At 39.6% G+C, this 16,187-nt stretch overlaps 1 protein-coding gene across 1 annotated transcript in view; it reads right to left on the bottom strand.

Moving 5' to 3' along the window:
• The window catches only part of nell2a (neural EGFL like 2a), a 92,397-nt gene that overhangs the window by 29,212 nt on the left and 46,998 nt on the right, over nucleotides 1-16,187 (bottom strand). Inside the window, exons 13-14 of the mRNA XM_080868232.1 lie at nucleotides 10,333-10,458; nucleotides 865-987 (exon numbers count right to left, since the gene is read on the bottom strand). Coding sequence (XP_080724358.1) covers nucleotides 865-987; nucleotides 10,333-10,458 — 249 coding nt within the window. The remainder of the gene's footprint in view (nucleotides 1-864; nucleotides 988-10,332; nucleotides 10,459-16,187) is intronic.

The raw sequence follows: 16,187 nt of genomic DNA, 5'->3' as shown, positions 1-16,187 counted from the left end.
GGTATATGTTTGCAGGTGGGGCTCTGCATATGTCATCACAGGTCATCTGCCTTAAAGGCATGAATAGAGGTGACCTCAGCGAGGACTAAAAGGGAATCATTTTCTATCTTTCCACAGTCAATTTCAACCTCCTAGGACCCTGCGTCCACATATGTGGACATCACATTTTGGGTTATTTAGACCAAAATATTCAATTTTGCTCTACAAGGGCCTGATATCCACTTACGAGGACAGCTACTGTTCTATCAAAATTTTAAACGAATATCCTCATTTGTGGCTCTCATTTTTCTTAGAAACAAAAATCAGATAAAAAAAAAAAATCTGGTAATTCTGGTAATTCTGATTTTACATGCATCGGGCCCCAATCAGCCCAAATATCAAAGAGAAATTAAAAATGCATGCTGTGGAAGAGTTCGGGTCTTAGGAGGTTAAATTAAATTTGGCCCAGAGAAAAAGGATGGAACGTTTAGTATTTTTTTCCAGGGTGTCATTAAAACCAGCATAAAAAATAAAATAAATTAATAAAACTAGAAATTATTCTGTTTTTGTGACACAATACACTGACATTCTTGAAGACTTCATTACACTCCGACTTATTTTTTCATATTACACGGTCACTGGAAACAATGCTGTTTCCCCCCGAAAGTGAAGACTATTTAAATGTTTTATCATATATATATATATATATATATATATATATATATATATATATATATATATATATATATATATATATATATATATATATAGTATGTGATACAACATCTAAATTAGAAAAACACTGTTTGTTAAAACAAGGGGAAAAAACAACAGTGGTCAAGTGAAGCAGGACTTAACAAAACAAAATGAACCTGGTGAGATTACCTTTGCAGACTGTCCCATTGCCCGTGTAGCCTGGCTTACAGGAGCAGCTGTGGCCTCCGACCATGTTGAAGCACAAGGCATTCTCATCGCAGTTGTGGAGTCCGCTGAGGCACTCGTCATGTTCTGCAAACAACACAATAATAAAACATGCATCAATCCGAGCAGGTTCCTCACTAGTACAAAGTATACTTTTCGTATTATGCAGCATCTTCCCAAATAAGCAGAGGAAAACACTCTAGCAACAGTTCAGAAATCGTCTTCACATCTGCAAAGACCTACAGGCATCAAGAAAATAACACTTGATTAAAGAAAAGTGAGCGTTTATCCTCCTTTGTAAATATCAGAAATGATCGCAGCCAGCTGGTAATTTGTTTTACTAACCATTAACAAAAAAAAACAAGGACAAGATTTCAAACTGTGCCTTGTTTTAAACGACTTGATAGTTAGACAGCTGTGAGTCTAGTAATAAGACATCAGTGACAAACAGCCAACTGGAGGATGAGTCACTTTTCTCTCTTCCATCAAGATTTGTCGCGAAAAAAATTGTCTCAGATGTTTTGCTGCAATTTGCCGTTTTTGTTTTTGCACATCATGAGGGACGGAGACGTCTCAGTGTCTGCTTCGTAATAGCAGAAAATAAACACTTTAATTTCCGCGCACACACCAATACGGTTCATCCTTGTGTAGCAGTTTACATACAGTACATAAGCCATTAGCCTTTAGTTTGAGCGTTGCAATTGGCACAATTGGCGTGTTAAGTACCCACAGGAAATGTTTTATACAAGCATTAACAAAATGTCCCCGTAGAACTGGAACTCCCAGGCTCCCATCACTGTGGAGTTAGTGATATGCTGTGTTATGAATCACTGACAAGCTTGACTAATGGCTACAGCCCGTGACAACATACTGTATCCAACTGGCAAACAAATCTCTTTTCCTCTGTGAGGAGAACTTCGGGAAGACTGAAGTGGCAAAACAGAATCAAATGAAAACCTGGGGTGAAGGCTAATAAAACAAACAGTCCAGTTGCAACTATGTAATGATGCCACATAAAGAAGAAAACAATTAAGCCATTAGGGCTAGTAGGTACAAATTTAAAATAAAAAACATTTAATTTGAAAGTAGCTGTTTACGGAAGACAATGTCTTGTGACAGCTGACAAGAAATCTCAATTAATTGTCATATTTTTACTTGAGGGATCCGAACTTATAAATAGGCCTCTTTAAAAAAAAGGAGTGCTGTGAATGAAACCATTTGAAGCAGCAGGGGAAACGTTATCCTGATGATATCACTCTCTGTGTGTCTGCTTTTTCGTTTGTCACAAGAAGATGTGTTCTGAAACAAATGTGATTTCATTTGCTTGTGGCTGGTGGATCTTAACACTTCCTTGAAACAAAATCATGCTCAAGTGTCACAAAAGTACTGAGTTTTACACCAAACACCACTTCGGTCTCTTCCTCACAAGCACTTCATTCTATCGATTACTCGTATTAATAAAGTGAGAAACTACCATTGCTGAGTTATTGGTATTTTAAATTTGTTTACACCGGTAGAATTGCAAAGCTTTGTTACACTATTTGATTCAAACGGGTCATTAAAAATACAGTGGCAGAAGTTTTTAGCCTGTGCTCACTTATTGACTTCTTTTGTTTTATCCTCCGAGGCCTCTGTGTTTGTTTACACAGTAAATAAACATAGAAGCAATAATGCAATGACGAGTTATTGGAAAAAATCTTATTTGAAGCTGACCTACACTAAACAGTTAAAGAACTCTAAAGCATTTAAGTCCGTTCCCTTGCTACGGGAAGATGGATCTTGATGCAAGTCCTTCATCTGCCCCTGAACATAAAAGCAGATCTTTATCCCTCTGAGAATCACACAAAAGAAGAATACTCATCCATAGTATTTGGGAGATTCACATAAATATTGCATTCTGATATGTACTTGCTTACCAAGCACAGAATAAGTCTCAAAAACCTTCTAGACTTTATCCTTTTGAAATCTTCTTTTCCATACTTAACATCTCTGTATCCCATCGTAGCCCGAGAGGCTGCAGAGCACAAGCCGTTCATTAAAGGTCCATACAGTACAGTGTTCACTCTCTCAGCTGGAGAATCTTGTTTTTCAATTCATATCATCATGTTGTTTGTGGTGAAAACTTTTAATGGTTGCTAAACGGATAAGCAGTCAACTAAATCTCTCCAAAAGGGTTAAGACTCTTGAAAAACACAAATACAAAGCTTTTAGTGCTAATCTGGAGTAAACCGTTTGGACCGTTTCTTGTTATTTTAAGGATTTGGGGGTAGCTTCAAGCTTGCCAGGGGACGGGAATAAACAAACTTCTCTGAGCTGGTTTCTCAAATATATTTTCTTCAGACATGAAGTAAACTTTTGGAGCGTTCTTTTTTATTTATTTATTTTGCTCAACTTTTGTGCTTTTTTATGCTTGCACTTTGTAAAGACAGTCAAGACTTAAAGACGGCACCTGAAAGGTGAAAGGATCAGAAACCCGAATGCTTGTTGCGGTAGACCTGAGCCGCATCATCCATTTCCCTGCCATCACCCAATCCATTATATCTCCTGAGCAGACCGTGGGCTCTTCCAAATTGAAAGTGACATTGTGATGAGCTCCTCCATCGAGAATATGATGTATGCGTGCAAGTGTGTGTGAGATGGATTGAAGGGCACTTAGTAGGGCCCACTGCACTGCTCCTGTAACACACACACACAACTTTCCTGCTGTTGGGCAGAATTAAAGTCTGCTCATGGGCATATAAAAACAGTAATAGGAGCACAGGAGAGAGGAAAGAGAATTACGTGCTTTTCTTTTTCTTTTTTTCTTGCCAAGGTCACATCTGCCAGAGCAGCAAACACCAAGCTGTCTCTTTGAACACACACACAGGCAGCAGAGCCACCGGGTGTTTGAGGGAATCCAGAATGTGCATCATCACTATGACCCTTGAGTTCTAGTATTGGTTCCTGGTAATTTGGGTTATTTATAAATTTAGGCTTATTACACTCCTGCACTCAGTGTAAGCGACTCCTAATTTAATCACCAACTAAATCCCTAAAATGCGTACGTGTGTGGTAGCGTGAGAGAAGCATTTCCTCGCTGGCTGCTGCTGCTCAGGCTGTAGACAGATAAACAATCAATTATGTACAGCCTGTCACCAGGGATCTCTCTCTAGCTGTCTGTTTCTCCTCCCGCTTGACTCCATCCACCTTCTGCCAAAACAACACCAGTTTCATTGATGTCTGACCTTCCAGCTGCTTTCCCCAAAACAATGTAACCTCCGATTTAATTTTACAATCCCAAGCTTGAAAAGACTACGATCTTATAATGTTTTACAACAAGAAAAACTTCTGTTCCTTTCTCAGTTTGCCTATTTTGGTGACCAAGACGATAAAAAAAAAAAGAAAACTAAATGATGAAGAGCCAATATTTATTTGTTCCTCTAATAACTTAAAGCCAGGACTGGAGCACAGTTTTGGGGATTTTTGTACAATATGTTTCCCATTTTGTTTTAACATCTGCACCTGGATGATGTGATGCACAGTCCAGTCAATGATTTTGTACTATTTCTTTACCAGGAAATTTAACACGATGCAAAAAGAAAAAGAAAAAAAAAGACCGCAAGCAAAAACAAAATTAAATTGTAATGTAAATCCTTTACTGTGTTTTGAAACTGATTAGGAGAATATTTAAAGGCGAGAGGAATTTAACTAGAAGTGTTTTTATGGTTTTTGTACTTCTTAGCAACTTCTGCAACAAAAACTCTCTAGGGCACCTTTAAAATGCCAAAGACATAACACTGTTCAGACCAGCAGAAATTGAAAACTTTTAAGTCTAAGTGCCCATGGGATCCTGTTGTTCAACCAGAATACAGATGTCCTTTAAAAAGAGGGGAAAAAACCCTCCATGTCAGCTGCAAGACCTTTTGAGTCATCAGATTAAAAGTCATCTTTTCTGATCTCTGCTGTTGACAAACCTCCTGCTCCACCTGTGGCCTTCGTCCATGCCTTACGCCTTGTCTCCCGCCATCCCAGCCCTCAGCCGGTTCCTCAGCCTCAGGGGCCCAGGTCTGGTTATCAGGGGATTAGAACCGGGACACACACTAACTACATAGGCACCTTAGGAACAAGGGGAGGCGTCCACATATACACCTAGCAAAAACACACACCTCAGGACAGCCTTCTTTAATAACGTTTAAACGGAGAGCACAACCAATCCCCTACCTTTCATGGATTAGCTGCTAATCTCACAGAGCCGGGAGCACCTCGGGCACTTTGGGGAAAAGATGAAGAATGGGTGGAGGGGGAGAAAGGAGGCGGAATCTTGACCTTCAAGATGAAGGATACAGTAGCAAAAGAAAGTTGCACATGCTTCTCTCACTGTACCCTCAACCATATAGAGCCTCAGCTTTTGGCTGGACATATTTCATTTAAACAAGTACACAAAGTCCACATGTTCCAGTCCACCCCCAGCTGGGGTCTGAGCCCATCCACCTCCCTCACCGCAGGTGGTTTTCATGTAAAATATGGTCTTCTGTCTGAGCTCGCTGACCCCCTGATAAGCTGAGGATAAATAAAACCACAGTTCCATGCTGGTTCTCTCAGGCCTAAATCTGCAGATCAGCCCTTTAATACACCATCGTGCATATAAACACTGAGCCATGAAATGAGCTAGGGTCAATTTAATCCTCTTTACCAAGGCAGACTGGTTAACATGCAACAGTGTAATGCGTGCAGAAATTCGTCCATCAATGCTGGAACCATTGTTTCTGCTGAGATTGCAATTTGTTAATTGGTGAAAGGCGCCATAAATGATGTAGTCACACATACATCATGCGACAGCTAGTGCGGGGGGGGCTTTAATCTTTTCTTCCGCAGCTATAATATTTTATGTGTGAGCAACTTAGAGGAATCAGCATTCCCTTTGGACTATTTTCAAACACAAGCAGATGTTCAATTACTAAGAAGCGGTAGATTCCTGCAGCTAGTAACTTAGCATCTTCCTGTTGTTACTGTCAGTTACTGCCACTGCAACTACCAAGGTGGTACTGATCTCAGCACACAGGTATACATTAGGAGAAGTGTGTTTTCTGGCACATATATACTTTCCATTAAGGAATAAAGGCACCTAATTTGACTATAATTTGGCTTACTAATTAGTCTAAGAGGTAAGGTGATACCATACCACTGACTGCACACTGTATCAGACAGTGATAGTAGCTGTGTGGAAGAACACAGTCCAATAAAACTGCAGGGAGATCATGACGGTAATTTGACTGAAGCAAGGGGGAAAAGTCATTACATCAAGCCTTTGCATAAGCCTAGGTTTAATCACACAAATTGACTTTTATAAGGAGGCGCATAGCTGTGTGTTCCACTACAGTGGCTTGAAGGCATTTTAATAGGAGACTACATAAAATATAGTGACACAATTTAATCCATTGGGTTTGTGGAATTAATCTTCATTGTGAATCTGGGGCCTGAGCACACAGTGGAAGAAAGACAAATGGCTAAAACAATATAACTTGCCCACAGCTCAGAAGACTAGAGAAAACACAGTGATTGAAATCACACGAGGTACAGTGGCTGTCTAAAGGTAATGTGGAAAAACGACTGAGTAAGCGAGGATGTTTCTTTCTCTAAATAAATCACAAGCGCACAAGACAAAAAAGATGAATGTGCTTTTGTTGCGGCCGCAAAAATGCTATTCCTCATTCTCAACTTTAACTTGTTTATGCCTGTTTTTAAAAACACTTGGGGGAAAAAAAAGTAACTTTGCTCTGTCATTCCCTGATTTCCATTAATAAAGTAAGAGAGAAACTACAGCTAGGAATGGAACAGGAAATGGGAGGTTTCAAAGTCATCATGTTGCTGAGTCTCACAGCTTTAATTCAAACTCCAATGGCACAGCAGGAAGTCTGCGAGCCTAAATCTGCCAGCTCCTTCGCTGTGCTGCCACTGAGTTCGTTTGCATTGGTGCAAATTGCGTTTTTAATTACAGGCACAGAGGAAATGCAGCATGTTGCCTCCTCTTCGGAAATGATGCGCAGAGGGAGCTACTTAGCATCGTGTATCACAAGCTGCAAACAACTGCTGAGGAATGAGGCAGATCTGCTGCTCATCCCTGATGAATGACATTGTGTCAGTTGCGTAGAAGGACAGGGACATTACATCATAAAAGGATTACTGATTTTTTCCCCCTTTATATTCTATTCTTAAGTGTGGATGTGCACATGGTATTTTAAAAGTGACACATAGAGGTGAGCTTTTACATAATCCATTTAAAATATGACTTCCCATATTCCTGCAGCATTCTTCACATTTGAGTAAATCTCTGACACTGCAGAATCTTTTCACCTCTTTGTCCACTGATTTTTGTTGTTTAATTTTCTTTCAAAGGTTACTGGATACTACATAATATTAATAATAATATATCAGTTGTGCCAAGTGAAATTCATATATATAAATATTTCAGTTGGCTTTCATTATTATGTTATTTTTTGACTGAGTGCAAAAAAAATATTGTACAAATTTGCAAATCTTGATCACATTTGGGAAATTTGCCCCCCTCAGGGTTAAAATACAGAACATTCATTAGATTTAGAAACTGAAAAATTGCCAATAATTTCATGATCTTCAACTGAGTGTACACAGTGCATATCTAGGGAACATCCATGGCTTTGGGGCTAAGACAGTGAGAGCATAAATAATCAATAATAATAATAATCAATAATATTACAAACACTACAAGGCAAGTGGCGGGTTAGCAAACCGAACAGCCTCCTGGTAGGAGCTCCTTCTCTAAAGCACTGCCTTAAGCTTCCATTGTCTGGACCTTGAATCCATAAATGTTGTGTTTTGGCTAAGTACATGTGCAAATGTGGCTTTTTAAAAAATGTAGATAAATTACTCCTTTGTTGTGCTTTTGCACGATGGAATATCAAAATAAAATGATGTGACATGGCTCTATTTCCCTTACATACAACAGTGCATCCATCTAGTAGAAAATGACCAGCTGGTATGACCAGCAGTGCTACACAAAGACATTCTTTCTACATATAATACGGACATATAAGAAAGAATGCAAATCATCCACGCAATCTTTTGAAAATGACTTTGGTTCCAACTTTGATCACGAACAAACGGATCTGCCGCCTCCACGTACAGGTTTGCTGTTTCTCAGGTTCTCTTTGGCGTTTTTCTCCTCACACATATACACATACACAGAGTACATTCACACACCATATGAAGACTGCACACACACATACACACAAAGAAGACAGCCTTCCTCTTTTTTTGCTTAGTGTGAGGATAAAGTCTGAGCCAACTATTGGAATCCTTTAGAAAAAGTTTGGAGTTGTAAATATGTTATATAACAAACAACTGACAGTATAATAGGGTTGAAAGATGGAAAGTTTTTCTATATCATAAATATATATATATATAACATATATATATATATATATATATATATATAACATATATATATATATATATATATATATAACATATATATATATATATATATATATATATATATATATATATATATATATATATATATATATATATATATATATAACATATATAACATATATATATATGTAATTACTTTTGCAGTTTGACAAAGCTGAAGTTTTAACAAAGACAGAATTTGTAATCTCTATTAATTCAAGGCAACTGAAAATTGATTTAACACTTCGTCTCAGCTGTCAGTGTTTTCTTTGCTATCAGCTTGTGCTGACTTATAGTATCAAGCAGTCAGGCTAATACTAAGTGTTCCATGGTTGTGTTCTCTATCACTGTGGGATACAGCTCAGCTAAACTAAAGCAATAATAGGATGCTAACCTCCTTGCGACTAAGTTGGAATTTTATTCACATCTAGTGATTGGCTGCAAGTAATAATGGATTGGATTTATATAGCGCTTTTCAAGGCACCCAAAGCGCTTTACAATGCCACTATTCATTCAGTCTCGCTTTCACACACTGGTGGAGGCAAGCTACGGTTGTAGCCACAGCTGCCCTGGGGCAGACTGACAGAAGCGAGGCTGTCATATCGCTTCATCGGCTCCTCTGGTAGGGAAAAATGCCTTGCCCAGGACAGAGAACCCGGGGATCGAACCGGCGACCTTCCGGTTACAGATACGCTTCCCAACCCCCTGAGCCACGGTCACTCAGGGGGTTGGTAGTTGTGGCAGTAGTTGTGGCAACCAGCTGGTCTCCCAGGGGATGAGGGTGTTGCATGCCTGACCTCTTAGGGACTACTTTCAATTACAAGGCAATTGCTCAGGTTGCTTTGTGGGAGCCAACTGATCTCCAAACCAGTTTGACTTGGATTGACTCAGTCATTCTCAGACAGATTAGCCAGCGTTTGGTAATTGCAAATAATTTCTACTTCATTTGTAAATGTAGACAGATTGCCAACATGTTGCAATCAATCAAAGTCAGTCTGCACTGATAAGCGCAATTCATCTACAATGCATCTGTGGTTGCATGTGGTTGTGGTTGCAACTGGTTACCAGCTGGTAAAATTCTTATACAGTGCATAGGTCATTTTGCTGCAACTATGTCACTATCTTTAGAGGAATTTCAGAATTTTTCAGAACTCACTCTGAATGCAAGTAATCTAAATTTCTGTATATTTAGATAGACACGACACGTCTGTGATTTTTGTTGATTTATCACAGTAAAATGCTTCATCATCACAAACACATTGCATGTAATAGGTAACTTCAGTTCACTCGTAGCAAACTCGTAGCACCAAACTTGATTCAAAGATGGCAGTTGACTGCATGCTGTCTCAACCCTGGTCATGCCGCGGTCTCCAGCCACTGTTTACCATAGTGTGACTGTAGATGTTAAGTGACCAAGGTGTACAAATGAAATTCTGACATTTATCCTTCCACATGCACATCAAGTGGCAGATTTGCAGACACGTGTCTAACCAGCCACCATCTGGGATGTGACAGAAAAAGTTAGAGGAGGCGTAGCGCATGGCAAAGCTTTACAACATGTTTTGCAGGTATTGCTTGATACCTATGTCTTCCTGTCATTACATGATTTTTTTATATTACACAGCTTCCTCATTCTGTCAAACATTGCTGATAACTCACAATGTTTATGTCTGAACTGACTCTTGCTGGCACTGGCTGACTCTTGCTCTTCTATATCTCCAGACTTCTGTGCAGCTTTTGGCTGAAGTACTTATTACGACATAAAATACCATAATACCATCCTCCAGTGCATGACTAAAGATGTTAATGAAATCATTTCTAGCTGGCAGTAACTTGCTGTAAGTATGCAGACAGATTGTTCACGCCCATGCAAAGGCATTATCCTCGTGCATATGATTTGAAGGTCTCATAAATGTCTTCACAAAATAGCTGAAACAGAGAAGTAGAATGAAACCAGAACTTTGTGTACTTGACTGTCAAAAGGCTAGCATACGAACTCACCTGTGCAGGAATAGTCATCGATCCTGATGTAGCCCGTATGGCAGATACACATAAAGGAACCAGGGGTGTTAACGCACATGGTGTTCTCCCTGCAGTAGTGCTTTCCTTCAGCGCACTCATCAATATCTGAAGAGAGGGGGAGAGAGAAAAGCAGAGAAGGGGTGAGAACAAAGCTAAATGAGATGTGGGTTGCTCACTGAGAATTCTTTCAATTGAAAACTAATGAAATTACTGGCCAGATAAAAAAACAAGCAGTTATGTCCCATGCTGAAGGCTGATGGTCTATTGATTACTATTATCTGGGGTGTTGTATATTACTATTAATTGTCACTTGAACATAATCATATATTTTTTCTGGACACTTGCTGAAAGAAATCATTTGTTTTTTTTCTTAGGTTTTTCTTAGGTTTGATTTTCAGCATAAAAGAAGCTCATGTACATCGCTGTTAAACTTAGCCTCCTTGCTGTACTTAGGCCTTTAGTAGGCCTAAATACTTTGCACACGTAGAGCCACTGAGAAACGAATTTGAATTCATTAGTGGGAGACAGAGGTCAAGATTGTGATGTAGCATAACTTAAGCAGCAAGGAAGGTGATAAGTAAATATCATTAGCAGACGATTGAAGTTCTTTTTAAGCATATTTTATTGCTGGCATCTCCCTTTTACCATAAAACAATCAATCAGGCATGCAAAAATCCCACTGGCTTTATACAAGACTTTGCCCACACCCGACCTCGTTAATCCCTACCATTGAAACAAAATAGGTCAAACCAAATAATACAATTCTAAACAAAGAACAGGAATAAAGTCATGCATGAAACTGACAAACTCATTTACTCAACTAAATAGTTTGTAAAGTAAAACACTGCATACAATATAACTCAAAAGGCTACTTTAAAGAAAACAAACAATACTATACAAAATGAAAAATCCTCCATTTGGTTACACCCAGTGATGCAATCATTGACCTCATGACCCTATATAAACAGGAAGTAGTGGGAGGCCCTTCCCATACACCTGTCTCACATATAGGACCTGAATGCACAACATGGACACCATGGTAAGTATAACCAAAGCAACATAAAGAAACATCATTTACCAGACATGTGCCTGTAAACAGAAGAGAATTCAGATGATCTGATGGTTAGTAGTGTTTGCTTTAAAACACATGCATGGATGTAAAGGATGTAACTACTGCTACCACAAACAAAACCCGGGATATTGTGTGTTAAGAGAAGTTACACCAACAATGTCTAAATTAAAGCATTATGGCTGACTGTAAAATAACAGAACACAAAATAACAATATATGCAAGTGACAAATAGCAAATGAATTCTGTCCTAGCCACTTTGTCACAAAGATGCAGAGGGTCTATAAGAGGTGGGGATTGAAACACTTAAGATTGCAATGCTCGATTTTCAATCAGTCAAAATGAATCATTGCACAAAGCGGCTTGTCTGCATTTTTCCCACTCACTCAGATGATCTCAGTGCTTTGACCACTTTTTACACAGAACCACTCCACTGGAGAAGTTCATTTAAAAGGTGTGCACATAAACAAATACATTTTTACTCATCCTGTGTGATTAAGCCTCTCCTAAGCTTAGCACAGATAGTCAAATAACACTGTGTACAAAAAACAATGATAATAACAGTGGGATAACAGCTGCAATGGGAGTGATGTCAATAAAGGACTGTGTATGCAGAGGCTCCACAGAGGTCTAATTGAGCAAAATGAGCAGCACCTGTTAGGGCATAACTTGGCTGTCTAAGCGTTTTAGGTATTTTCTTACAATGCGACCGTATTGCACTGGATTTACATTTCTTATTTGCAACATCGAACCTCTTCACACCAACGGTGAATAAGAATTGTTCTCGTAAATTTGAATGAAACATGTTTCCGTGCTTTCAGGACAGGGACATGATCGCACAGACGAGCATCGTGTCCATGCTTGACTCATTCTCATGCTACTCACTCTACCTCGAACACCTTGATACAGTTTATCATTGTGCTGTGCATTTCATTACAGGGGATAAATTTCACACTCATCACTGTGCAACCTATGAAAAAAGCAGGCTGGCAACAAGAACAGAACCCACACTCTGTCATTTTTATTTATAAAGATCTCCTCCAAAAGCTACCTCGGTATATCAGCACTCCTCAAATTTTAAAGCAACTGCCATCTAGAAAATAATTTAAGACTGTTTAAAAATATATTACAGAGAATTGTACAACTTGAATGATCCATCTCAATGGCTGACATTTAACTTCAAATATCTGCTCTGCCATCAACTCTTGGGCTCTGTGTGGCTTTGTCTGGCTATACATATTATTTGCATTTATCTTTGTTTATTCTTGTTTATGTATTGAATATATATTTGCCATTTTGCTATATCTCTCTATTTTCTAGTCTCAAATAAAGGTTAGTTACACTTTTTCACTGCAACTCAAGATTGCATGATTTTTATTACCTATGCAATTACAAAATTAAATTAAATCTTTAAAATACAGCATGTCTCAATGGGGGGTGGATCATGCTGGATATGTACTGATCCACTGATATGGAGGGGTAATGTGTTAGTGTTAAATATCAACTTTGTACTTGTAGGAATGCTCCTAATGAGACAGCGGATTGTGTTCTGGGGGATCTCCTCCAAAATGTAGACCAGGGCATCACTGAGCTCCTGGACAGCCTGAGGTGCAACTTCACAATGTCCCAGATGTGAACAATTGGATTTAGGTCAGGCAAGCATGGGAACCAGTAATGCAGGGGTGGGGAACTCCAGGCCTCGAGTGCCGGTGTCCTGCAGGTTTTAGATGTGTCCTTGATCCAACACAGCTGATTCAAATGGCTAAATGACCTCCTTAATATGTCTTGAAGTTCTCCAGAGGCCTGGTAAATAACTAATCATTTGATTCAGGTGTGTTGTACCAGGGTGAGATCTAAAACCTGCAGGACACCTGCCCTCAAGGCCTGGAGTTGCCCACTGCTGCAGTAATGGGTATGAATTCCTGCCTTCTGTATATACTCTCGTGAGCAGCGTTGGGTCCAAGGATTACATCACAATATCTAATGGCAGTCAGGTGCTTTTGCCCAGACTGTTAAGGTCTTGGCTATGCCTCCCCAGATCATCTTAGACCCACAACCCAACTGGTCATGCTAAATGATGTTACAGGCAGCATAACATGGCTCCATGGTATGTCACACGTGCTCAGGGTGATCCTGCTTTCACCTGTGATAAGCACAGGGCACCAGTGGTGGACTTGCCAATTGTGGTATTCTATGGACCCTCTACAGCCCTGTCCAGCTCTCCTAGAGTAATAGCTTGTCTCCTGAAATCTCCTGTATCCTCCTGAGACTGTGCTGGATGACACAGCAAACCTTCTGACAATGGCACGTACTGATATGCCATCCTGGAGGATACTCTGGACTACCTGTGCAAATCTGTAGGCTCCAGGCATCACTTCATGCAGCCAGTAGCGACACTGACCCTAGCCAACTCCAAAAACAGTTAAAAAAAAACAGTCAGAAAAGATGAGGAGGGAAAAATGTCAGTGGCCTCCCGTTTAGGGGGGGTATCTCATTATTGCACCTCTAGTGCACCTTTTGTTCATCTCATTATTACAAAAGTAGCTGAAACTGATTAACACCCCCTGGCCAGATCAGTATTATATAATCCATCATAACCAGTGCAACAGGGTTATTAGGTGTTTTTTTTTTTTTTCAAAACTGAAATGCAGCAGTGGACGTTTAATAGCGCATATCTCTAAGACTACCCCTGGGTGGAGGAGATTCCTTTAAAAAGCTGCTCAGAAGTATCACTGTGGGATTAGGACATCCAAGTCTTACTCTGTCATATGCTCAGTAATACAAAGACCACTTTAGCCTTGGGCATCTGTTATTCCAAGCAGGAAAGGCTTCTTAGCGTTTGGAAGACATTTTCTCATGAGATCAATAGCATATACTGACATAATTTAAGAAGATAAATTTTTCCATAAGGAATGAAAAACAATCATTCCACTGAGCATCATTTACACACAAATGTTTGTGCGTATGGGGTAGAGTATGACGACTTGAGAGCTATTTTTGAGTTAGGTTGACTTAAAGCTGTTGTTATTTTTTATGACCGCAGTCAGCTGGCTATCTTGGAAGATGACGTCCAAGCTTTTATTTGTCAGCCATTTATCTAAATAGAAAGCACTGATTCATCCATTCAGCTCTCTGGAACTCTAGCTACTCTGTCTTAGTTGGATGTGTAAACAATTATTCCCTAACATGTTACCATGACAACTTCATTAACCAATGCCGTGGCTTTGTTTTTGGCGGCTTTATGCTTCATGATAATTAATAGAAGAAACTTTGCTAGTGCAGCTTCAAGATCATAATTTATTAGATTGTCCTTTGTTTTTCCTTCTCACTCTCATGATTCCAATTTTGGATCCATATTAGCTGTTGCTAAGGCAACAGCTATTCCTGGGTTCTAAACTGCATGCCAAACCTTCAGACAGAAGATGCAAAATACTGCCAGGGTAAACAAAATAATCTAGATAATGTGATGCAATCAAATGCAATTCAGTCAAACTGAACAAACTCAGCCATGTTACATCCATCAGGGCTTTATTTCTACTGACAATACAGGTCAATTGAAAACAATTTATGAGAGACAAGTTCTATAGTTCTTGACATTACCAATTTATTATTAATTCTGTGTATTCAGTGTCTATAAGTGAGCAAAAGGATACAAAACCGCTGAATATGTTCTGTGCCAGATGCTGTAGCGAAGAGCACTTCAAATTGAATTTCAATAGATTTGCATTGGCATTCACTCAGCTTGCGTGTCCTTGGGTAGCGCACCGCCCACACCCCGCAAAATAAGAGCTCAACACCTGCCTACAACTGTTGCATTCACATTTACTTGGTGTTCTTCCTTTCACAGTTCCATCAATACTTGCTGCCTTAAGCTATTCAGAGGCTTCCCGGATAAATAAAGCAAGAAGACAATCACAAACCACCTATGAAGGTGCATGCGTCCTTCACTATATGGATGGAGGCCAAACCTTTACTAGCTCTGAAAGAAAAAGGAAAACAAAGGGAGGTGATGAAGGCAGGAAGAAAATGGAAAGCAAAAGAGAAGGTGCAGATAAAAGGGCAGGTTAGTAGAAGAACTGGATTAGAAACAAAGGTACAAGAAGCTATAATGCAGAGCCGATGAGATGAGACAGATAGGGACAAAGAGCGAACGACTGAGATTGAGAAGTGAGAGAGATAAAGAAGATGGTTGGAAGAAAAGAGCAGGTAAACCTGTAGAATAAACATACAGAGTGAGAAAGTTAAAAAAAAAAGTTGTGAAATGGTGTAGTGTGTCTTAGAGAGTGAACAATTGAGACTTTAGATGGCAGAGAAACAGAACTGGAGAGAAGGCACCAAAAGGTATTAACTGAAGAGGCAGTGGAAGAAAAATTCAGTGTGTTCACTATTGCAGCAGTAACCTTGAGCACGGATCTGGTGACAGCTTCCCACTTTCTGATTGGCCGTCCATAGTGCAGCTTTGATTTAGAGCCTATTAAGTATAACCATCCATCCTGCCCCTGGTGACAGCAGTTACGTATGTTAAAACAATATGTTAGGGGGTGAGATGATGAGGGGCATAGTGTGACTGCGTGGGGGAGAGAAACCATCTCCATCTCCATTAATGCACTCCATTTTCCTGATTGGCTTGTCACATGGACATACGTGATGCACTAGGCAAAGAAGGTTGGCCAGGAGTCAGCTGCAGCCTTTATCACTGAACGGAGTGCTCGGGGTCAATCTGTTGCCACACAGCGACTGATGGCTCGAAAGTGGCTGTGCTTTC

The sequence above is a fragment of the Rhamphochromis sp. 'chilingali' genome (genome assembly GCF_963969265.1).
Source record: "Rhamphochromis sp. 'chilingali' genome assembly, chromosome: 2".
Lineage (NCBI taxonomy): Eukaryota > Metazoa > Chordata > Actinopteri > Cichliformes > Cichlidae > Rhamphochromis > Rhamphochromis sp. 'chilingali'.
This window is presented reverse-complemented; position numbering and strand designations above follow the sequence as displayed.